We start from the raw sequence: 26,034 nt of genomic DNA on the forward strand, positions 1-26,034 counted from the left end.
AGAAGAGTCCTCAAGGAAGAATCTGCAAGTAGTACAGATAAAGTAACAATCTTACCAAATACAGTCTTACAAAAAGGAACACTGCAAGAGTTTTTTTCATCACATGATTGCTAACTGAATGTAATTTCCCCATGAAATACATGTTTACTGAAGATAAAAGCAAAGCACCCTGGTTTTCACTGTTGAAAAATGAAGATTTATAATCTTTCGTGGATGATCCTTTCTAATATTAAACCCCTAAAACTGATGAATCTATAACCAATAAAGTCAGTAGTCATGACAGTTTTATTCACAGAGATCCCTGTTATGGTTGTGCATAACAGCCACCTTGAGAAAGACCTTATCCAGTCTAAAATTCAGCTCTGTAGTTTGTCAGTCTCTTTCACTTTCCATGACCTGACTGGAAATCATGTGGTCTATTGCAAAGCAGTTTACTCACCAGTCGTGTTGATGTCATAATTTTGCTTCAATATCTCATTTTAGGAAAATATTAAAACCTTCTCCTTGAAGATAATATGTATTTCAAAGGCTTGGATTTTTCCATAAATAATCACATAAGCAATTCGCAGAGTCCTCATAAACTCTCAGTAAGGCACAATCAAAACAATGATTATTATCATACTCTGAAAAGAATTTTCATGCTTAATTTTTCCCCAAATCACAAATCCATTCTAAAATCACACACACTTTACATTATTTATATTTATTATTATTAACTCTTCAGTACCTGAATGGTATAAAAATGGATCAAATGGGAGAAAATAAGAACTGATACCAAATTATTTCTGGTGCACATAAGAGAGGTTGTTTTCTTTTTCTTTTTCTTTTTCTTTTTCTTACTGATCTTCAATCTCTCTGAAGCGGGTATCAAGGGCAGTGATTCTATGTAAAGGGGATTTGAGAAATTCTTAGGAAAAAGAAACAACTATTGGAGTATTAATGGGTATGCAGAGGTATGTTTATAAGAAGTTAAGATTCTCATAAAAGGAGTTGTTTCAGCTGTTTCAGATGCAGTCTTGATTGACAGACTGGGAAAGGAAAAGTGTAAACTGAAGAGGAACAAAAAGAATTAGTCATGCACTTAGAAGCACAGAATGGGAAGGTCTGTTAATTTCCCCTGGACCACCTGCCTCTGGAGCAAAGGATGTGACTTCCATTTAATTCCTCTCTTTTAGTGAGTGTGTCCCTTCTCTACATATGAGGAAGACATAGAAATAGGGAGATGATGTTGGATGTTGAGAAGGAAGAAAACCAGAAGGTTATTTCTAAGTCAAGAAAGTGGATAAAAACTGTAAGGGTTTCTGGGACTGGTTGGTGGTCTACAGATGAAGACTTCTTGTGACTGGTAAATATGTGCATGACCCCCAAATTCAGAAATGCTAGTGATCCCAAACAAGAAAAATGGGAATCCTGATAGTACCAGTTGAAGATTTTGCCTTTCCTGATTATTTTCCATTTCCCAGTGTCTCAAATATGCCTTGCATTGGCCTCCCTTGGCTCAGTTCTTTTGTTGGTAGCTGAAGCAGAACGGTCAGTCCCCTTCATCTGCTGGTTCAAGTGGGCTAGTGAAGATTTTCGGGCTCCACTCTTGCTGCCATCCTCTGACATGCACATCGTCTCAGCTCTCTACAGTCCTTTGAGAAAGCCTTTCCATTGAGGATGGTCACACAGTCCCTACTTCTTAGGCTGCTAACATCTATTATGATCTCAAACCTTAAAAAAAGAAAGAAAGAGTTAATCAGTTTATTTTTCAAGTAAGATATTAAGTATCCATAAAGTCCCTAAAAGTCTTCCTCTGGTGATAAAATTATAGAATATACACCCAGAATGAGTTCACTGAGAAGATGGGGTCACCTATTTCTTTATTTTCAGACCATCAATTTGATTATTGTTCTTCAATGCAGCAGGAAACCCAGAACAACAAAAACTGTTTCTAATTTGAATTTATCATATGATTCTATTGCTACTTAAAAACTTATTTACTGTCTCTTTAATACATTTGCTTAACTGTAAAATACAAATGATCATATTAATCAATTCTGTCTCCTGAGAGAATAAATGCTTTAGAGAAGCTTTAGGGAAGAAAAGCAGATATAGCTTTAAGTGTAATATATTTTGGTATAAGGGTTGCATTTTCCTATTCAAATACTTTCATGCATTCTTCTTTCTAAATGTTTCTCATTATAAATAAAGCTGGTGTTTATAATGGTCTGTTTATATTGTCAGCAAGTCTACTCTAAGTGAGCATATTTTTTTAAAGATGTGCTCCCTATTTCACTATACTAAGACGAGAGAGAGAGAGAGAGAGAGAGAGAGAGAGAGAGAGAGAGAGAGAGAGGAAAAAGAAAAGAAATCTTAGGTTTTGTCCTTTTTTCTAGGTATGACAAGTTGTGGCCTTACACACCCACTTTTACAACCTGGACTCCTGGACTTCAGCATACACACACATAAAAGATTTTCTATTTCTTTCTCTCACATTCTAATTATCTAATTCACAGTTACTCCTAGATACCCAGTGTTGAAAACAGCCCAGGAACTGTCCCCTGATATTTTACTAGCACTATAGATGTGTCTCCCTGTTTTATAAGCCATTCAAAAGCAAGCAATTATATTCTACACATCTTTGGACATCTTGTGAACACAGCATCCAGTAGAAAACAAATGTTTGATTGATGTTTGTTGAACCAAACTGCTAACTCCATCACTCTTTCTGTTAGATGCCTTCCCTGTAATATGTTCTGAAATCTTACAGTTCAAAGGAGTAAGGTGCTCCATCCATCCACAGCCAGGCTTTGCCACTGCTGTTGCGGGAGAGCCCTATCCAATAAGAGTAGAAAAACTCAGAGTAGCTTTGAGGCATGGCAAACTCCTGTGAAAGACATACAAGAAAATCTTTAGCTTTAAAGAAGTTGTAATTTATTTTCAAATAAGTGTGGGGGCAGCCAACACTGTTCATGGGAGATCAACAAAGAATTCCTACCTCACATAGATGAGGGTGTGATTAGGAGATAAAAGTATCTGTCATGAGATCCATTAGAAATTCATCCAGGTTAAAGAACTTGTTTTGCTTTAGTTGAAGTTTGCAATTTTATATATTGATATTTTGAAACCAAACATTTTATCAGTCAAAATTTATACATAATCCATTGTTTTTAAGACACAAAATGAAACATCAAGAGTGATATAACATAGTGGGAAGAAGATTTACAAAGAGATATGGAATGACTATGGGAAATGGAAAATTTTAAAAGGAAAAGTTCAGGAATGGAAAAGAAACCTTTATAAACATCTGGGAAAAAAATAACTGGGTATGAGAAAATAAATGTGAATATACTTCAATGCACAAAGAAGTGAAAAATGGACTTGGAAGGATGACCTATGTTTCAAACTATAGGGGACAAAGAAATTTTAAATTTTACATACACACACACAGTCATGTGTATGTCCATATTTCTAATATGTATATTGAAATTTCAAAAAGTTATTTACTTTCTTTCATCTACTCTCACTCTATATTCATATATATTTAACATGGGAATTATATATAATTATTATTATTATATATAGTATAATTATTATGATCATCCATTTATGTCTTTCCTTTCCAACATATTATAAACTCTTTAGGGATAAATACTTAGTTTTAGCAATTGTTCTACTCTCAATGCCTCAGATAATTAGTGGTACATGCTGGTTCAACAAGAGATCATAGGAAATATCAGGGAAACTATTGCAAAGTGATGGTCACACAGTAGTCAGGTGAAAAGAACTGTATTTGAACATATTTTCTCCAAATTAAATGGTATCACTTTAAATTAAAACTTCTGAAAATAAATCATGTGTAAGCGATTTAAACATATACAAATTTATAAAGTGCATAAAAGAAAATAACTTTGTAACTTTCATAGCAAAATTTCCTAACATTCCATATAGTACAGTTTAATTATATAACTGAGTCTTCAGTATGGGCTGGAGGTAAAGCAAACAAATTTAATAAGAAAATGTTTTTGCCAGGACATATTATGTTAGTAAAAGAAATTGGGCCGGATGCAGAGGCACACACCTATAATCCCAGCGAGTGGTTCAGGAGGCTGAGGCAGGAGGATCACAAGTTCAAAGTCTCAGCAATTTAGTGAGGCCCTAGGCAACTTAGGGATACCCTGTCTCAAAAAAATAAAAAGGGCTGGGGGTGTGGCTTAGGGGTTAAGTGCCTCTGGGTACATTCAATTCCTAGTTACCACCCACCCCCCCAAAAAAAAAACACAGAAAGAAAGAAATTGCCTTCCTCTATGCATAAATGGAGCCATAGAGGGTAAAAGATATTAAATAAAGGTATTACAAAGGTTCATTCATACAGATTTCAGGAAGTGGACAGAAATTAATATGTGACTGGAAGGATGTTAAAACTTTGTATATAAAGCTGGACATTTAATTAAAAAGCCATATGTTGACAATCTGCTCTGCATCAAGACCACTGCTCAATTATAGAGAAAGATAAACAAGTTATCACATGATCACATTGATGAACGAGTTCAATCCAAAAGCAATAATGAATGTGGAAAGAAGTGGGGGAGGGGAATAATTACATCATTTTAAAAGTGCACTTATTCAAAATGTGTCAATTTGTAGGGTGATTTTCATATTTGTGTTGACCAATGTTCTGGAAAGCAAGATATACATTTGTGGATCATAGTAATGATTTAATTAAATATTTGCCACTCATAAATCAAGTACAGTCAGTGGTATTTTCATCTTTCTGATATTGTGTAAACACTCTTCTCTTCTTACCCAAACTAAAAGAGGTTAAAAAAAATTAAGGCATTCTCCATCTATTCCCTGGCTGAGGGGTGGTTTCTGTGGAGTAAGCATTTATGAAGAATGGAGCTCCTTTTTATGTAGTTGAGGGAATCATGCAAAGCAATAGGAATAAGACAGAGTCCTTGATCAGAATAAGTGGGAACATTTGTGAGTCAATATCATTCACTCCTCTGAATTTTCTTGGCCAGCTCTTTCAAGGCCTCTTCTTAAGAATTCTTCAAACATTGAAAAGATCCAGGGCCTTACCAGCACTTCTTGTGTGTTTATCTTCAGCATGGTGGCATTCTCACCAGTGCAGAAATATTCACAGCCCTGCCAACTTTTACTCTCTTTATAGAATTGGTAGCATTGGTCCCCATGCCACTTCCATTTTTCTGGGCATGGGTTGCACTTGTGTCCTTGAGAGAAGAAAAATATTTGTAAGTTTTCTACTCATGTTTGCTATATTTCTTCTCATGAAATTATAGAGTGTTTATGTCCCAAATAAGAATTGATTTCCCTTCTCTCATATATTTAAATTTCCCAGGCAATGATAAATACAAATCTGTATTGAGTGGCCACAATATGCCAGGAATTATAATTGGTGCTGATTATACAGTGGAAATTAAAATAGGCACTCTTAATGGAGTGTAGAATCTAGTAATGAAAACTTCCTTGTCTAGATGGAAACTTCCTTGTGTCTTGGCTATGCAAAGTAGCACATGGAGAGTAAAATCAATTCATGAAGCTGCTCATATGTTCAGAAATGCACAATGCATTATATTCAATAAACAAAGGATCATAATTTTCTTTCTCAAAATCATATTCTTATGACAAAGGGGTTTTTAAAAAATACAATGTATACCAATGTGAGATGGGCTCTTACTGTAAACACAAATAAAATTTTAGGGGAAAAAATGCTGAGACAAGCCTTGAAGTTAGAAAGGTAAATTTCCATGTATCAAAAATTAAGATTGGCATCCATGCCAAAGAAGTACGTACACAAGTTGAATGTTCTTAGATGGAACAGTAGGTACTGACGGTACATTTAAGAGTTAGGCCCTGAGAGTCACAGGCCCTAAAAGGAATGTGGTAAAGTGTAAATAGGAAAATATAGTTTCCTTAGCACAGTAGCTTATACATGCAACAGGCTGAATGGATGTTAGCTTCAAGTCTAATCATGACTGTCACTGTGACAATTTAGATTGGTAATGCCTGCTTGGAGCACTCTGTAGGAAAAGATTAGGAAGCTGCATCTGAGCTCCACACGAAGGAGAATATTGGCTCATTGTAATGTCTGCTCTAGCTTCAGTAGATATAAACTGTAACTGATACAGTTGATATACAGTTGATACAGTATATTAATATCTTACTCCCCTTTCCAGTTATAAGATTTCTTGCATACCTTTAATCTTCACATATGGTGAGTGATTTTCTCTGTACAAGTAAAGTTCCATATTTCTATGAGAATTGATAGAAAGTGTAATTTCAATGAGTGTATAGGAAAAAAGCAAGATACAATTAGATGGAAAGGAGAAAGACTCAAATATAGTGCCTTATGTGAATAAAAATACTAGGCAGCTGAAGTGATAGCAATAGATACCTCTTTACCAATATAACTTTACCTACTTTAATATTTTATTTAATATTACATTAAAAAATTAGAAAAATAGAACGAGTCAGAAGTAATTAATTTTCCCTGGACTTGCACATACATAACGCGCATGTATACATACAAACACACACATGCACGCCATGTATATGGTGTGTATATGTATATATACACACACACTAGATAGGTAGATAGATAGATAGAAAGAAAGAAAATATATTTAAGGAGAAATGCACATTTTGAGAGAGAAATTAATGTCTGTACTGAACATGGATTGTTTTCAACTATTTTATTCATGGCTGTATGACTAGGGAAATTACAAACACCATTGGATTCCTAAGATGAACATGTGTGATTTCTGTGAACTCTCCTCATCTATAAATTATGTGTGTGTGTGTGAAATAAAGTGATAAAAATTTAACATTGTTCATGATCAGTGAAGCAAGAATGTAAATATTACCAAGGCTAATATTCTTAGGAAGGACATTCAGTTTTATAAAAACCTAAAAATATATCATCAAACATAGTCTTATCAATTTTTTTCCTTATAGTCCTTTTTATTTCTGTTTCTCCTTTATTTTTCCTAGGACTTTCACCCAGGAATGCAAGTTTATATAGGTGGTTCAGACCCAAACTTTATTTTTCATATATTCAACTCTCAAGACAGCATTTTTCCTAGTTCCTAACTTTGGGATGTCAATTTTATATTTAAACTAAATGTGGTTTATTTGCCTAGCTTTTCTTTTTATTTTTTTTAATATAGCTAGATAAAAATTATAGAGAAACCTGGATTCTCTTTTTGCTGAGATAGGGCACCGAACAAAGAGAAGTATGCCCACTGGGCTGTTAGAAAAATAAGAAAGAATAACATGACCAGTGAAATCAGTATTCATGTGAATAAAAATCATTTAGAGAAGTGGAAGTATGCCTATTCATAGTATTTGTTTATGCCTATTCATATTATTGGGTGATTATATAATCAAGATGTCTGCTTAGGGTGTGAAGTAGTGTATGTCTGGAAGTCTGAGATTTTGTCCTGTTTTAGAGTTCCCAAAAGATAAATAAAAACTGAAGAATTGATAATACATATTTCTTCTTAGGTATATATGTTAAAGAGAGCAGAAGATATAGACCGAGGAGTGGGTAGCTGAGTCAAATGGTAATTCCATTCCCAGTTTTCCAAGGAATCTCCATACTGCTTTCTATATTGGCTGCACCAGTTTGCAGTTCCACCAGCAGTGTATGAGTGTGCCTTTTCCCCCACATCCTAGGTTATTTGTTCTTTTGGTGTTTCGATTTTTGAGTTCTTTATGTACCCTAGAGATTAGTGCTCTATCTGATGTACTTGTGGTAAAAATTTGCTTCCATTCTGTAGGCTCTATCTTTACCTCACTGATTGTTTCTTTTGCTGAGAAGAAGCTTTTTTAGTTTGAATCCATCCCATTTATTGATTCTTGATTTTAATTCTTGCACTATAGGAGTCTTATTAAGGAAGTCAGGGCATACTACAGGGACACAGCCACATCAATGTTTACAGCAACACAATTCACAATAGCTAAATTGTGGAACCAACCTAGATGCCCTGAAGTAGATAAATGGATTAAAAAATGTGTTATATATACACAATGGAATATTACTCATCAATAAAAGAGAATAAAATCATGGGACTTGCAGATAAATGGATGGAGTTAAAGAATATAATGTCAATTGAAGTTAGCCAATTCCAAAAAACCAATTGCTGAATGTTTTCTCTGATATAAGGAAGGTGATTCATAGTGGGTTTGGGAGGGGGAATATGGGAGGATTAGACAAACTCTAGCTAGGGCAAAGGGGTGGGACAGGAAGGAAGGGGGCATGGGGATAGAAAAGATGGTGGAATGAAATGGACATCATTACCCTAAGTACCTGTATGAAGACACAAATGGTGTGAATATACTTTGTATAAAACCAGAGATATGAAAAATTGTGCTCTACATGTATAATACAAATTGTAATGCATTCTGCTGTCATATATAACAAATTAGAATAAAAATTAAATTTAAAAATTCAAACAAAAAGAGAGCCAGAAGAGAGGACTGACTTGAATAAAATGGATAATGAAATACAAATAGGACAGGAAATAGTCTCCCTCTCTCACTCTCTCTCCCTCTCCCCCCCATCTCTCTCTCTCTCTCTCACACACACACACACCCTCACTGACTTCTCCAACACTATTTTTATTTATACAACTGTGGTACACCTATCATTGACATTGATGTCTCCTAGGGTACTTCTTAAAATGTACATTTTTTTCGGTATCAGTCAAATCATATGGAATTAAAATAACAGATTTGATTTAGGTTATCTGCCTTCTTTATCTGATCCTTCTATGATTCTTAAATTATGAGTTTATTGACTTATAATAGGGATGATTTTTCAATTATGGGACAAGGTAAATTGAAACATTTCCATTTTATTTACTTGTAATGTTACGTTAGCTATTCCAAACTAATTGCTTTGTTATTGTTTTAAGTGTTGCATTTAAAGAATTCTTTCATACACAGTAACACAAACATGTATGGACTGCATGACCCCCTAAACTTATCATGGTCTTGCAATCCAAACTCCTTATCAAGTTTTCCAGAAAACTAATTAAATAATACTGGTTCCCAGTTATGTTAATAAGAAATTCAACTTAGATTGACAGATAATATCCTGGGGGCAGAGTGATAAAGACCTGCTTACCTCCACTTTTGTTATAAAGCTCACGACAGAGTTTTTCAGCCACATGCTGCAGGGTTTCTGCAAGCTTCCTCTTCTGGGCTTGGACAGACTGCAGATGTTGAGAGAGATTCGCCAACCTTTCTTCCTTTTCAGAAATGCTGTCTTGCTGAGTACTGGATAGCTGATAGAACTGAAAAACTAACCCAAGTGGCTAGGTCAGACTGGACTGTTCATTTCTTCATTTTACTTCTAATTTCCACTTAAGATGAAGGCAACATGTATATAAGTTAAGATCTTAGGTTCTGAGATCTCACATTGCATATATCCAAGTAGAGACTCTAGTACATACATAACAAATTGTATCATACTGCACAAATTAATTTCTCTAAGTCTTTCTGAAAATGTGGAGTCATGATAACAGTTTCTAGCTTCAGAAGTAAATTCTCAAACTATTTTACTACTGAATAGATATGTTTCTGTTCATGCAAATGATTACTCAATCTAAAACCACGATTCATTTACCTATAGATCATTACATTAAATAGTGGCAATATTCCATATATTTTTGTTTGTCTGATTATTAAAATGGTCAATTATCATTTCCATATTTTTATTGATTTATGATTATTATCAATGGGATCAACAAACTTCCCTAATAAAATTTAACTATAAAATTTTAATGCAGGTTTGAACTTTGGTTTTCTAAATCTAAATAGAGAAATCCCTTATGAATCATGAGAGTTGCTTTATATTCCTAAGAGTGATGGTGATTGCAAACTAAAAGTTATATCATACAAATTTTGGATTTAGGGAGAAACAAGAATTTTTTTTTTTTACTTTTAAATTTAAGATCACATATGTGCGGATTGATTGTACATCATCTTCTGAGAAGTGTCTCTTCAGAACCCTGGCCCATTTATTGATTGGGTTATTTGTCTTTTTGGTGTTTAGCTTTTTGAGTTCTTTATATACCCTAGAGATTAGTGCTCTATCAGATGTGTGAGAGGTAAATATTTGCTCCTGAGATGTAGGCTCTGTATTCACCTCAAAGATTGTTTCTTTTGCTGATAAGAAACTTTTTAGTTTGAGTCCATCCCATTTATCGATTCTTGATTTTAATTCTTGCACCACAGGAGTCTTATTAGGGAAGCTGGGGCCTAATCCCACATGATGGAGATTAGGGCCTACTTTCTCTTCTATAGAAACAGGGTCTCTGTTGTATTCCAAGTCCTTGATCCATTTTGAGTTGAGTTTTGTGCATGGTGAGAGATAGGGGTTTAATTTTATTTTGTTGCATGTGGATTTCCAGTTTTCCCAGCATCATTTGTTGAATAGGCTATCTTTCTCCAATGCATGTTCTTCACACCTTTGTCTAATATAAGATACCAGTAGTTTTGTGGGTTAGTCTCTGTGTCCTCTGTTCTGTACCATTGGTCTACCAGTCTGCTGTGGTGCCAATACCATGCTGTTTTTGTTACCATTGCTCTGTAGTATAGTTTAAGATCTGGTATAGTGATGCCACCTGCTTCATTCTTCCTGCTAAGGATTGCTTTAGCTATTCTGGGTCTCTTATTTTTCCAGATGAATTTCATGATTGCTTTTCCTATTTCTATAAGGAATGCCATTGGTATTTTGATTGGAATTGCATTAAATCTGTATAGTGCTTTTGGTAGTATGGTCATTTTGATAATATTAATTCTGCCTATCCAAGAGCAAGGTAGATCTTTCCATCTTCTAAGGTCTTCTTTGATTTCTTTCTTTAGGGTTCTGTAATTTTCATTATAAAGATCTTTCATCTCTTTCATTAAGTTGACTCCCAAGTGTTTTTTTTTTTTGAGACTATTGAAAATGGGGTAGTTTTCCTCATTTCCCTTCTGAGGATTTGTCATTGATATACAAAAATGCCTTTGATTTATAGGTGTTGATTTTATACCTGCTACTTTGCTGAGTTCATTTACTAGTTCTAGAAATTTTCTGGTGGAACTTTTAGGCCCCAGCTTCCTTAGTAAGACTCCTGTGGTGCAAGAATTAAAATCAAGAATCAATAAATGGGATGGACTCAAACTAAAAAGTTTCTTACCAGCAAAAGAAACAGTCTGTGAGGTGAATACAGAGCCTGCATCTTGGGAGCAAATCTTTACCCCTCACACATCAGATAGAGTGCTATCTCTAGGGTATATAAAGAACTCAAAAAGCTAAACACCAAAAAAACACAAATAACCCAATCAATATGGGCCAAGGTTCTGAAAAGACAGTTCTCAGAAGATGATGTACAATCAATCAACAAATACATGAAAAAATGTTCATCATCACTAGCAATTAGAGAAATGCAAATTAAAACCATTCCAGGATTTCATCTCACTCTAGTCAGAATGGCAGCTATTATGCATACAAACAACAATAAGTGTTGGCGAGGATGTGGGGAAAAAGGTACACTTATTGCTGGTGGGACTGTAAATTGGTGCAGCCAATATGGAAAGCAGTATGGAGATTTCTTGGAAAATTGGGAATAGAACCACCATTTGACCCAGCTATTCCTCTTCTCGGTCTCTACCCAAAGGACTTAAAAACAGCATACTACAGGGACACAGCCACATCAATGTTTAAAGCAGCACAATTCACAATAGCTAAACTATGGAACCAACCTAGATACTCTTCAATAGTTGAATGGATGAAAAAAATGTGGCATATATACACAATGGAATATTATTGAGCAATAAAAGAGAATAAAATCATGGCATTTTAGGTAAATAGATGTAGTTAGAGAATATAATGCTAAGTGAAGTTAGCCAATCCCAAAAAACCAAATGATGAATGTTTTCTTTGATATAAGGAGGCTGATTCATAGTGGGATAGGGAGCGGGGGAGCATGGGAGGAATAGACAAACTCTAGATAGGGCAGAGGGGCTGGAGGGGAAGGAGGGGTCATAGGGTTATTAATGATGGTGGAAAGTGATGATCATTATTATCCCAAGTACAGGTATGAAGACATGAATTGGTGTGAATATACTGTTTATACAGCCAGAGATATGAAAAGTTGTGTTGTATATGTGTAATAAGAATTGTAATGCATTCGCTGTCATATATAAATAAAAAACATTTAAGATCATAAACAAATTTTTTAAATTTTACTATAAAAATCAACTTTTTGACACATCTGCTTGTTTTCATGACCTTTTGCTTTGAATCACCTTCAGCTGTTCAGGGAACATGACTGCAGGATCTTAACTTGATGAGGCAAATTTATCCACTTTATTTTTTAAGGAACTTGTCCTTGTTCATTTAAATGTAAAGATTTTCACACATGCATTCTTCTGTGTTTGATTTTTCACAAGTTTTTGCAAAATGTCTTCTTAATAGAAAATATAGTGATTAAGGGCCTTAACTATTTTCCTTGTATTGAGAATATAAATATAAATAAAATCTCTTTCCTTTGCTCTAGCCCACTGAGACATACACACTGAAAGCAAAAGCCACTGCCAACCCACTCTTGTGGAACAGGAGAGAGATGAAGTTATTGTTTTAAATATTGACATATAAGCATACAAAATCCTGAACTGAAACAGAATGTTTAATTCTAGTTAGCAAATGATAGTTCTATTTTAATACTTCTTCCCCCACTGATCTTTAAATGGTTGCTATTAGAAAAGGAGCATTGAATTGCCCCCTAAGATCCAGAATTAAAAGTTTAAAAATTCATAACAAGTGTTCCGTGTTTCACCTAGAGAGATCATGGAACCAGGATCCTCCCCCAAGGCAGAGCCCAGACTTACACACAAAGCCCAGGGCTGCCAGGCCTAGGAGCAGCACCAAGCACAAAGTCAGTAGTGTGAGGGCCACTGGGCGCCAAGCTGAAGTGGTAGTCCTTTGCTCTGTAGGGAACAAAAGAGAAAGAAAGGTTTAGCTTCTCCTCTTCTTCCATCTAAGTCAGCAACCAGCAAGTAGGAGGAGGTGGTTCTGGACAGGAAAAACCATGCAGGACCTGGTCATCAGGTCTAGACAACTTACCCTTTGTCCTCAGAAACATGGTCACAAGGCTCAGTTAAACCTCACTTTTCACAGCTAGAGTTGTTCACAAGTACCACCCTTTCCTATCCTCCCCCAAGTCCTACTGTGCTCCAAATCACAGTATATACAACTGTTATCTTTATGTGGTTGTTTTTATAACCTCCTGCTTGTCAAAATTTTAATGATGAAAAATTCTCCTAAAAAATGCCTGAAACAGAGTTTGAGACACCTGAAGCTACTAAAGAACAATTTTTAACATCATCAAGGTGCATATGAAACTAATTTAATTTTACTTCGGCAATATGTGACTCCCCCAACATGTCACATGTATCTTTCTTCTGAAAAGCAAAAATTACATATCAGTAATGAGAAATGACCATTTTACACTTTTTCTTTGGGGTTTCTTGGTCCTTCTTTTGCAAGGATGTTTTTTATTCATTCATTTCATTTATATTTCCTCTAAAATAGAGTATACAGAAACACAATTATCAAATTTCTCAAAGACAGATCTGAACTATCTCAAGTTTTACAGGAGGTAAGTAATAATGGAGGAGGAGGAGGAGGAGGGAGAGGAAGAAGAGGAGGAAGAGGAGAGAAAGGAAGAGGGGGAGGGGGAGAAGAGAAAATTCCCTGCTTCCATTTCTAGAAGTTTGACTTGTAATTACAGAAGTGCCAATGTAAGTCCTGAGTAGACCTATCACCTAGTGAAGTCATCTATGTGGGTCTGAATGATCACAGCTCTAACAGGGAGGACTTCAACTCAGAGGGAGTTGGCATCTGGAATTCTGAGTCAAATTAAACAAAAGGAGAAGAAAACCCTCAAACTCTGACCTTTTTGTGATCTCTGAGTTCTACTTCATTGAGAATTCAACTCAGGTTCTAAAACAGAAAGACTAAAGAAACACAAATTCATTTCCATCTAACAAGATCCTCTATATAAAACATTCTAGGCACAAAGATTTGCACTAAATATTATTTCCAAAGTGAGAAAGATAAGTGGTAAAGACTGTTTAGAAATAGGATATACAATTACTAATCTCTTAAAATCTACGAAGGAAAATATTTACATCACAGAAAAGACATGCTGTATTTTATTTTTTTTATTTTTTTTAATTTTTATTGTTGGTTGTTCAAAACATTACATAGTTCTTGATATATCATATTTCACACTTTGATTCAAGTGGGTTATGAACTCCCATTTTTACCCCGTATACAGATTGCAGAATTACATCAGTTACACATCCATTGATTTACATATTGCCATACTAGTGTCTGTTGTATTCTGCTGCCTTTCCTATCCTCTACTATCCCCCCTCCCCTCCCCTCCGCTCTTCTCTCTCTACCCCCTGTACAGTCATTCATTTCTACCCTTGTATTATTTTTTCCCTTTCCCCTCACTTCCTCTTGTATGTAATTTTGTATAACCCTGAGGGTCTCCTTCCATTTCCATGCAATTTCCCTTCTCTCTCCCTTTCCCTCCCACCTCTCATCCCTGTTTAATGTTAATCTTCTTCTCATGCTCTTCGTCCCTACTCTGTTCTTAGTTACTCTCCTTATATCAAAGAAGACATTTGGCATTTGTTTTTTAGGGATTGGCTAGCTTCACTTAGCATAATCTGCTCTAATGCCATCCATTTCCCTGAAAATTCTATGATTTTGTCATTTTTTAATGCAGAGTAATATTCCATTGTGTATAAATGCCATTTTTTTTTTTTATCCATTCGTCTATTGAAGGGCATCTAGGTTGGTTCCACAGTCTTGCTATTGTGAATTGTGCTGCTATGAACATTGATGTAGCAGTGTCCCTGTAGCATGCTCTTTTTAGGTCTTTAGGGAATAGACCGAGAAGGGGAATAGCTGGGTCAAATGGTGGTTCCATTCCCAGCTTTCCAAGAAATCTCCATACTGCTTTCCAAATTGGCTGCACCAATTTGCAGTCCCACCAGCAATGTACAAGTGTACCCTTTTCCCCACATCCTCGCCAGCACTTGTTGTTGTTTGACTTCATAATGGCTGCCAATCTTACTGGAATGAGATGGTATCTTAGGGTGGTTTTGATTTGCATTTCTCTGACTGCTAACATGCTGTATTTTAAAGCGTGAATCTTATTCTCTCTTCATATTTGTATTCTTCATAAATAGCTTGAATTATATTTTGAAAATGCAAATCACTTTTTACAGTTTGCTCTTTAAAAAAAAAATGGCAATTTTATTACAATATTTCCTGACTTAAAAACTTCTAATAGTTTTATTGCACTTGGAACAAAAATCCTACAATACAGTCTTTTCATCTAGACCCTACCTAGTTCTTTTATTCTTTTCTAAACCATTCTCCCCTTTCTCAAATGCTCTATTCCTGGTAGCCTTCTCTTCTATTCTTGGTCTGAATGAGCTTGCCCCTGTCTTTGTACCTCCTGCTACACTAGCCTCTGCCACTGCATTAGTTCTTCCTCAGATTGATTCTTGGCAGCCTATTGCTTGTTTCTCTGCTTTCAGTGTAAATGGCACATCCCTAGAAAAGGGGCTGACTCCATCTCTAGTACAGTACTCACCTTGTTGTGTGTGTGTGTGTGTGTGTGTGTGTTTAATAAAATATTAGGTAACATTTTCATGTCAGGTTGGTTTTTGTCTGTCTCCCTTTCCTCCAAATATGCATTCCATTAAAAAAAACCATCTCATCTGTCTTGTTCACTAATTATTTCCAATATTGAAACTAGAATATATCCCATAAAGGTAGTAAATATTTGGTGTTTAGATTAAAAAAAAGAATGAAATAATGAAAAAATAGCCCCTAAACTATGTAAGTATACAGAAGAAGAGAGTATTATCTAAAGTTAAATTTGACAGGTTGATTTTCAAAAAGCTATTTTTTAGCAATATTTCTGTCAGCAGAGGGCAGAGTCAGCAAAATATAAGTCCCAATCCTATAGGTTTCTATACAATGACTTGCATGAGATTCTATGTCCTGAACAAATATAAAAGATGCACTTCCTCTGGGTGCCCTTCAACCAGCTGACCTATATGGTTTATTCTACATTTTCCTAGAAAAGTATGCTTTCTTCAGGGCATTGACTTTAAGAGAATTTCAGCTCAAAGAATGGGAAAAAAAAAAAAAAAAAAAAAAACAAGATCAGAAGCAGAACATAGCTTAGGCCAAATGTCTCTAAAACCCTAAACATTTTTAAATTAAATATAGTCCAAGAAATTTTATTTTATCTCAAGTGTTCCTAATCATGCTGAAGCCTCTCTCTGGGGACCACTCCCACCCTAAAATAAATGTATGTTCCTAGCTTCCAGATGTACCAAGTGCCTCATGTTTTTTTTTCCTTCATATTTCTTATTACCTTTAAAGATATATGACTCATTTATTTCTTTTGTTTTGTATCTATCTTACCCCACTAGAAAGTAAATTCTTGGGCTAGGGTTATGGCTCTGTGGTAGAGCGCTTGCCTCACCTGCATGGGGCACTGGGTTTGATCCTCAGCACCATATAAATAAATAAAATAAAGGTAAACATTTTTTTTAAAGTAAACTCTTTCTTGGAAAAGATTAAAATTTAAATAGCCACTATTGCAGTCTGGCAACTAGACCAATAATTGAAATAGCTCAAATAATTTCAGTGAATTAATGAATGTCTATTCTGTATCTCTATAATATGCCTGGATACCCCTACTAAACCTTATTATGAATATATATCTCAAAGTCATAAAAATTAAAAATTATATCCCTTTTTATGAATAATATTTCCCAGGACAAAACTAGAAATTTAAAAAAAAAGGAAAGGAGAAGAACTATAAAAATCAACCAAATTATTTATGCTTTCCCTTGGATAATATTATGGACAAGGGAAGTGTTGATTTTCTGCCTAATGAACCAAAAAGAGTAAACTTAAATCTTTACAATAATGTCAGAGCCTTGACTTTAGATATTAGAGCATTATTTAATAATATATCCATGAAAAGAACAAATACATGATCCTTCCTGAAATTGCCTCTAGGATAGAAAAATAAAGTATAACATGTCTTCTGCTAAGAACCAGTTTTTTAAAAATCCCTTCCAAGGAATCATCTTTACCTGATCAAGTTTTGCATTTGAAATCTTTCTTTCCTCCTCAATATTCATAATACATCCCTGTTTTATCTAAAGACCCAGAGAAATCTTACCTTGGGGTATTTCTACACCAGTCATGGTCATGTCCTAGGAAACCAAGCTTCCATGATGGAAAGACCATGAACTTGAACGTTTCATTTTTCCTTCAAAGCTGTTTTCCCCTCTAATGTTTTTCTTCTAACTGTTAGTCCAATGTTCCTGAGTTTTATCTCAAGTGTTCCTAATCATGCTGAAGCCTCTCTCTAGGGACCACTCCCACCCTAAAATAAAGAGAGAGATTTTCACAAAAATAAGCCAGGAGGTGCATGAGTTTGGTTTGGCTTTAATGTGGTTTTATTTTTTGGACGAGAATCCCTACACTGTCTCCTGAGGCATGTTTAGAAAGAGGTGTGGACAGGCCAAGGAATGATATAAACATCCCTAGGAATAATAAGATATATATAGAAAAAAAACACTCCTTTCCTGTATCCTCTTACTATAACCATACTATAAAAGGCTACAGTTGTCAGGGTCAAGTTTTGAGTACAAACTCCTTTGTCATTATATGAAATTTTATGGATAAAGGGAGTTGTCATATTTGACCAGTTACCCTTTATCAGGTGACAGAGAGAGAAACCTTTACACTTCTCCAAGCCCAGGGCCTGCAAGAAATTAAGCAGACAATACACAAAATGTTCTCTTTCTCTGAACTATAAAGGGTCTTAACAGCTGGAAAACAAAGAGAATTTCAATAATTTGCAAAAAGCCACATTACAAGATTTTGTGATTCCCCCAAATTATCCTTATCTAAAATTTAATACAGAATTGGCACCTCATCGTTTCCTCTGAACTCTTGCCTCTTAATTTTATTCCTTAAAGGTTGTATCTCTGGCATGTACACCAGGCTAGTGCCTGCCTCTCTGCTGGTGGATCTTTGCACTGTGGTCCTTGCTAGGGAAAAGTGACCAAGTGCCACATTTTGCTTTGTTTAGAAAACTTGGACTGAGCCTTCCAGATTCAGAGCACCTGTCTACTTATCTAAGAAGATGCAAAACTAGACACAGTCAGTAACACATTCATTCCTATGTGGCTTCTATGCCTCTGGTATGCATTCAGTAGCTCTAAATGACATTGTATTAGAATGATTGATTCCAATTATTCCTCCCACTTTTCTAAGTGCCTCAAAACCAAGGCCTTTCCAGAGCCTACCATAATGTTTAGTATTCAGTGGATGTGCTTCAAAGATTTGTTGAATCAATGGGGTGTGATTCGTGCCACACCGCTGCATGAGGGGTTTATACTGTAGTTAAGGAAACAAAAGTAAAAAGCTGGAGGAAAATGCAATAATATTGTAATTAATATGAGTAGGAAAAAAGTCGGAATTGAATTTAATATTAAGTGTTATTTTAATTTTTTTTCCTGTTTTTGCTAGGATAACGTTTAGTTTTTAGCTAGAATCTTTGTCCATCTGTCACTTCACTCTCTCGTCAACATGTTAATGTGAAGTTAGTCTCCTATGCTTCTTTTCAATCTATGATTAAGTTAGAATCTCTCGCACCTTAAAAAGTAATTTTAAAAAGCCTTCCCTCATTCCTATAATAATTCATCAATTACTACTCAGTGTCCTTGGCTTTCCCATTACTTTTGAATTTACTATTTCCTGCCTTCCTCGATGCCTCTCTCTCCCCCGGCTCCATACTCCATCCCTCTCTACTTCTTAGTCCTAGAAGCTCCTATTGGATCCTCTTGTTCTTCCTGTCCTTCAGTTGTAGCTATTCCCCAAGCTCCTCTCCTTGTCACTATTCTTCTGTTCTGCTGTCTTTTCATTTTACATTCCCTCCCTCCCTGTGTGATCTCACTCACTCCCATAAATTTAAGTACTATTTATTTTACTTCATTGCTTAAGCACTTGTTTGTTTATTTACTATGCCGGTAATTTCTACATATACGTGTAGCTCAGAATTCTTACCACAAGCCCACATCCTTCACATACCAATGTCTTTGGACAACCACAAATGGCATATCTTGCCTCCAACCAGACTACCTTAAAGTCAGACTGAATTTGTTACTTTTTCTGTTCCTCCTAAAGTTTCTGGCCCTCTCCATAGAATATCTGACAGACTTTAGCCAACCTACGGTTGATGCAATTATAGGTCGACTTCTTACATGCAACTGAACACCAATCTTTAAGCTCTTTCTCCTCAACATCTCTCATATCCGATTCCTCTTCCTCCTTCTTACCCTACTACCTCAATTCAGGATTCTAATCTACCCAGACCAGTGAAAACACTGGGTGTCAGCTTATCCAGTTCTATATTCCTTCAGTTCGTCCTCTTCATTTTAGCCTAGAGGAACTTCTAAGAGCACATTTTATGTTTATCTCTGTTTAAATCCTTCATTGATCTCATTTTAACAATTGATGGAATTTAAACACCTTAGTAGGACCTAAAAGTCCTAACTTACCAGACTTTCCTTTCACCAGTCTCCCCCTCCAACTTTACATGTATCTTTTCCTGTAGGGTCCCCAACCCTGAACCCCCCCTCCTGATTCCTCATCACGTGGAACATCCTAATGTCAACTTGATGCAATGCTCACTCCCTCTCTCAAGTCATTCCTGATCTCCTTTATCCCTATCAGAGAGAAATCAGACAGTCATTTGTACCCAGTACATGCTTCCACCACAGCATGCCATTATAATTGTAGCTTAGCTGAGAATGGTATTAGACTAAGCTGGGATTATATCACATTTGACATTGTATCCTCAGTACTTTGCAATTGCCTGATATAACAGTACCCTAAACATATGTTTATGGAAAATGTGTGAGGGGTTTCATTTTTACTTTCTATTTTGTTGGTATTTTTAGCATAAACATGATTGAGATTTATGATTTTTAATGAGAAAATAAAAATCTGTACAATAAATATATGTGCCAATTCACAATTTTGCCACAGCATTATATTGACTTTGAATATTCTATGTTGCCAAAAAATTTTTTTCAAGAGTTATCATTGCCATTGTTTTTAACACAAAGTTATATCAGATATATTTTCTTAAGAGACTTTCATAGTGACTTTCTTCCAAATATTTGCATTATCACAAGAACATGAAAACAAGATATCATTTATGTAGGCTAAGGTAACTATTTCCAGATGTTTGCCTCCAAGATATTTCTTTGTAATCTCCGCTCCTAACTGTTCTGATTTCCATTTCTTACAAAGAGACTGCCAAATGCTGCATTTGTGTTTTATCTTGCTACACCCCTCTCTCCATCCTCCAACCTTAACAGAACTTATTTGTACACACTGTTCCTGCTTATGCTGATCACTAATCCTTGTAAGAGTTTCTGGCTCCAATCAGAGGTGAAAAATGTTGTTAAACACAAGCTGCTCAAAATCAAAGCCCTAAGAACTGATTCTTCATAACGTTTGTAGAAGAAAAGCATTTAGTATCCTATTACACACATCCTGTGGCTACAGAAACCACATCTCTCCTGTTGCCACTTAGCTTTAGGTCAAGGAGACTGGAAATCCCCCAATGTTCCCTGACAGCTTACTGAATAGTTTAGTTGAAAAACAAAAAGCCGTTATCAGTGGGACTCAGGTGGAGGGTCATTTATGCATAGAAAGTGAATGTAACGGTTTAATGTAGGGAAGGGGGGAAAAAACTAAAGAGAAAAGTAAAAAAAAAAAAAACAGTGAAAAAGGCTCTGACCTGATTTACAGATGTGAGAAAAACCTGCATATGGTCAGAAGGGAAATGACATGTTAAGATACAAGCATCAAATAAGGATCTCTCTGATGCAGACTGACACTAAAATGTTAAACAGAACACTTTAGGGATTCTCAAAGTATTAAATATCAAAAGGAAGTTCACATTTTTGAAGTGTCTGTGATATATCAAGTACTTTACATCATTTACCTCTAAGTATTCATGGCCACTTTATGGAAGGTTTTGCCACTTCTGTTTAATGTTAGTTAAATTTAACATGAACTTATATGCATAAAATACTTAAAACAATACCAGACACAGCATAAGCACTGAATACCCATCTACTATCATTGATGTTTTTTAAATAAACTTGAAGCTCAGAACACTTAAGTACTGTGTTCATGATCACAAAAATGGTAATGGCATAGCTCACAGTAGAACCAAGAACCTAGTCCTATGTACAGTACCATGTGAGCTCTTCTCTAGAATAAAGTCAGTTCTGCTTTAGATGGCTTAGTAGTCAAGGGAATAATGTACGTGAACTATGAAAATCAATGGAACTGAAAATTTTGTATTACTGTATCATAGGATGAAAGGTTATAAATAAAATGATAAGATAGAAGTCATATGCAACTAAAATGAAATATTTTCTTACTCTGATAAACCTTCTAAATAATATTCTAAGATCAATAGAGTTGAGTGAAAATAGGGATTGGAGTAATTGAAATCGGAGGCCACTATTTAAATTATCAAATCATGGAATTTAGAGCTAAGGGGATGCCTCAGAAAGCATTTGTTTTAATCATCCCTCATTTCACAGAGAGTAAAACCAAACACCTGATGTTGTCATGACTCTTCCCAAGATCTTGCAGCTTCAAAATGCAAAATTATTATTACAAAATACCAGGGTTAATTGGTTCATTTGGAAATCTTCCTTTTAAAGCCATGAGTTCAACACTAGTTTTCATTTATCTAAATTTCCAAATCAGATCACAGATGGTAAAAAATAAAAAAAGAAAAAGCAACACTTGATTTGGTCTTCATTGGAAGAAAAAGGGGAGGGGATGTTGCTTTAATATGCATACAGTTTGACCTTTGTATGCTATTCCTTCTCAGAAAATTTGACAACCCCTCAACTGCAAACCACTGTGCTAATAGGATTTCAGAAAACAAAACACCTGTGTGGAGACTAAGTTTTTTTTTCAGTTGTTTATATGTGGCACGTTCAGTTCCGGAAAGTGCAGAGTTACTTAGCACTACAAATCTTGAAAATATTTCCTCTTCCCTCCACTTTGTATATTCCTAAGAGAGGTACCTCATCAAATACGTTTTTCAAACTCTGTCTGCTTGAACTCCAGGAGACGAGAATACCTGCTTGCCTGGGCTCTAGCTGCCGGGTGATAGTTGAGGCTTGAGAATACAGGCTCATGGTGGTATCCCCATCCTCATCCAGCATGTCTCTCGAGCTGCTGTATTTGGCCTGCATCCAGATTCCTGCAGGGCTGAAGGTGAAGATGCAGTCAGATTGCCCCAAGCTGCCTGGCTACTGTGAGATAGCTCAGGAAGCCAGGCACTGAAAGGCATTCCGAATGTCCTCTCCCAGCAAGCAGCAGGGGAAGCCTCTGACTCCAGTTCCTGCCGGGAGAGGCCCAGCCCCTCCCCTATGAGCTTGTACTCTGAATGCCAAGTTGGTCAGGCTGAGGGGAAATAGCATGTGTTTTCTGTTTGGACAGTCTCAGAACAGTTATTGAAACGGTTGCCCTTCTCAAACCTCCTTTGTTTATCTGTTTGCACTTCTTATGAAACTGCAGTGTAAAGATGGTGAGACCTTACAACAATAGTACTGTGTTTTCTTCAGACCCTAAAGTCAGGAGGACACATGTTTCCCAGTTTTTCTCTCCATCATACATTCATGGAGTCATTTAAATGTTTAACTCTCTGTGCCTTTGTGGGAAGAGATGAGACTCTGGACCTAGCTTCTTCCTGTCTCCAAGGGCACAGTGTAAGGCATCATATACATGGAGTTTCAGCACAGAAGAGTCCTCTTGAGAGCATCTGATTCATTCTATTCTTTCATTTTACAGAAAAGGAAATTGAAGCCCATCTAAGTGAAGTGATTTGTTCAAAGTCACATAGCTGGTTAGTGGCAGAATTACCTTTAAAAGTGCTCTCCTGTTGTCAACTCAATGATCTTTCTTTGTATGGTATATAGACTTGATCCAACATTTTATAGCACACTTGCCACATTATCATCATGAAGAATTGCCCATTTGATGGGGAGTCAGGACTTATAGAACTATTACTAATCACAATATGATTATGGGAAGCCAATTGACAGTTTGTGTCTATATTTCTTAAACAGAGCTAGGAAATGTAAAAATTGTTTTCAATGATGTCCAATAATTCTTTCTGAACCAGCACAGTAAAATCATATTACTACTCAACCTGTTTGTGCTGCAACAACAGAATACCTGAGACTGAGTAATTTATAAGCAATAAAATTATTTCTCAGAGCTCTGAGGCTGGGAGTTCCAAGATCAAGACACTGGCAGCCTCAATTGTCAGGTGAGGGTGGCATTCGCTGGAGGGGAGGAGCACGTGGCAGAGGTGGAAGGTCATGCCATCCAAACTTACATGTTATGTGTGTGTCATATACACATGTAATATCATATAAACAATATATTCCATTATATGAAATTACTTTGTCAAGGCTTTTCTTGATGTTAGGTGACAAGTGGGCCAAGTCAAGCATGCTAACTATATAATCAAGTGTGGGAATTGCTTGAGATGGGATAGTGAGTATCTACAAGAGATCTATCAGGAAGTGTATGTTGTGAATTAACGTGTTTCAAGCTGCATGCTGTTCATCAGATTACTTAAATTTTTTTAAAAACTTAGGAGACATGTTATAGATTAGCAGCTTCTAAAAAGTAGAAAATCAAAAATTATTTATCTAGTTGTCTTAAGCTGAATGTCTGAGGTGGTATTAATAGAGAAAGCAGAAAGAATTGTGGAGGTCAAGGTAAATGAAGGATGCATGAGAACAAAATAGGAATAAATTTAGAATACTAAATATTGTAAAAGTTCAGACCAGAAAAATGCATGTAGGAGATGCCTCTAATCAGTGTTCTAACGAACAGCCATTAGAACTATTTTGTGAGCTTCAGTTGTCAAGTAGATTCTTGATAATTTTGACAAACAAACCACAACATTTATACTACCTTCCCTTAAATTCTTTTATATTTTCAACAATGACAAAAATACTTTTTGAACATCGACTGTATGACAGGTCCTATTCTCAGGTTCTTGGATACATACATAGTGTAAAGCAAAGTTCTCTGTTATTTTAGAGCCTACGTCCTATGAAGAAACACAGATGATGTAAAAAAAAATGATAAGTAAGAGTATATTAGACTATGATAAACCGTTAATATAGAGAGAGGGTAAAGGAGATTAAGACTATAGAGGAAGGAAGGTTGGTGATTTTTTTAAAAAGTAAGCACATTAAGCCTCCTTAAGAAGGTGATTCTTGTACAGAGACTTAAAGAGAGAGAAAGAAAACCCTGCTGCCATCTCAGTAAGAATCATTCAGTAAAGGAGTAGAATCACAAAGCCTCGAGGTGGAAGCATGTCTGATGTGGTTATGAAACCATAGAGAAGCCAGAGTCCTGTGTGCAATAAGTGAAGACTGGAGAAGTAGGAGACAGCACAAAGAAGTGAAGGGGGCTAGAGTGTGTGCTACTATAGGCAATTTAAAAGGCATTTTGTCCTTTTGTTTTACTTTGCTTTCCTCTGAGATATGACAAGTCCATGAGACTTTGAAGTAGAAAACACATAATCTGACTTAAATTCAATAGAGTCACTCTGCTATGACTGAAAATGAACTATAGAAGGACGAGGATAAATAGGAGACTGCTGGAGCATTGCCCATGACTGCAACCACAGTGGCTCAGGAGGCTGATGCAGGAGGATCACAAGTTCAAAGCCAACCTCAGCAACTCAGCAAGGCCCTGAGCAAATTAGTGAGACACTGCCTCAAAATAAGAAATAAAAAAGGACTGAGGGTGTGGCTCAGTGGTGGAGTAGTCCCCCTGGGGAAAAAAGAATAAGAGACTATTCAAAAATTATTTCTTTATGGGACTGGGATATAGGTCAGTGCTTGCCAAGCACGTGTGAGGCCCTGGGTTTAATCCTCAGCACTACATAAAAGAAAAAAAAAAGTATTTTTTTTTAATTATTGCTATAACCAGGCAAGAAAGATAGTGTTCATTGGTCATTGTTTTTTTTTTTTTTTTGTATATTTTATTGGTGCATTATAGTCACACACAACAGTGAGATTTGTTGTTATATATTCATACATGCACACAATACAACTCATATATTGACCAATATTATTCCCCAGTATATTCACTTTCTCTCCCCTCCTTTTTACCCCCTGGTTCTTTTCCTCTACTCTCCCTTCAATTCATGAGATCTCCCACATCTTTTTTCTTTTTCCTCTCTACCTTCCACATAGGAGATAAAACATATAACTCTTAAATTTAAAATAAGCAACTTATAAGTTGGCTTATTTTACTTAACATAATGCTCTCAAGTTCCATTCATTTTCCTGTAAATGTTATAACTTCATCTTTCTTTATGGCTGAATAAAATTCCATTGTGTATATTTACCACATTTTCTTTATCCATTTTTCTGTTGTCAGACACCTGGGCTGGTTCCATAGCTTGCCTGTTGTGAATTGTACTGTCATATACAAGGGTATGCATGTATTACTATAGTATGATGACTTTAAATCTTTAGGATAAATAACTAAAAATGGTAAAGCTGGATGATATGGTGGTTCCATTCCTAGTCTTTTGAGGAATCTTGATACTGATTTCCATAGCAGCTTTATTAACTTACAATCTGGGCAAAAGTGTAAAAGTGTTCCTTTTTATCCATATCCTCTCTAGCACTTATTATTATTTGTATTCTTGATGACTGCCTTTCTGATAGAAATGAGATGAAACCTCAGTGTAATTTTGATTTTCATTTCCCTAATTGGTAAAGATATTAAGAATCTTTCCATATAATTGTTGATCATTTGTATTTCTTCTTTTGAGAAGTATCTGTTTA

At 35.7% G+C, this 26,034-nt stretch overlaps 1 protein-coding gene across 1 annotated transcript; it reads right to left on the reverse strand.

Moving 5' to 3' along the window:
* Positions 1-687: 687 nt before the first annotated feature.
* Positions 688-22,534, reverse strand: Clec1a (C-type lectin domain family 1 member A). Its single transcript, XM_046446455.2, has 6 exons — positions 22,290-22,534; positions 12,886-12,984; positions 9,134-9,310; positions 5,065-5,216; positions 2,751-2,869; positions 688-1,713 (listed from the first exon to the last, which is right to left on the reverse strand). The coding sequence occupies exons 1-6, from the start codon at positions 22,402-22,404 to the stop codon at positions 1,563-1,565; spliced, it is 813 nt and encodes a 270-aa protein (XP_046302411.1). The 5' UTR covers positions 22,405-22,534; the 3' UTR covers positions 688-1,562.
* Positions 22,535-26,034: the final 3,500 nt, after the last annotated feature.

The sequence above is a fragment of the Marmota monax genome, unplaced genomic scaffold, assembly GCF_021218885.2.
Source record: "Marmota monax isolate L192 unplaced genomic scaffold, Marmota_monax_Labrador192_F-V1.1 WCK01_AAM20220418_F8-fsc00314, whole genome shotgun sequence".
In the NCBI taxonomy this organism is placed as follows: domain Eukaryota; kingdom Metazoa; phylum Chordata; class Mammalia; order Rodentia; family Sciuridae; genus Marmota; species Marmota monax.

What these genes read in the sequence shown, in the direction of transcription:
- Clec1a (XM_046446455.2), bottom strand. Translation starts at nt 22,404, where the DNA reads ATGCAGGCCAAATACAGCAGCTCGAGAGACATGCTGGATGAGGATGGG. An exon ending in GCTTTATAACAAAAGTGGAG is followed by an intron (nt 5,217 to 9,133) that starts GTAAGCAGGTCT and finishes TCTTCTCTCAAG; the next exon opens with GACACAAGTGCAACCCATGC. An exon ending in GCACCTTACTCCTTTGAACT is followed by an intron (nt 1,714 to 2,750) that starts GTAAGATTTCAG and finishes TCTTTTTTTAAG; the next exon opens with GTTTGAGATCATAATAGATG.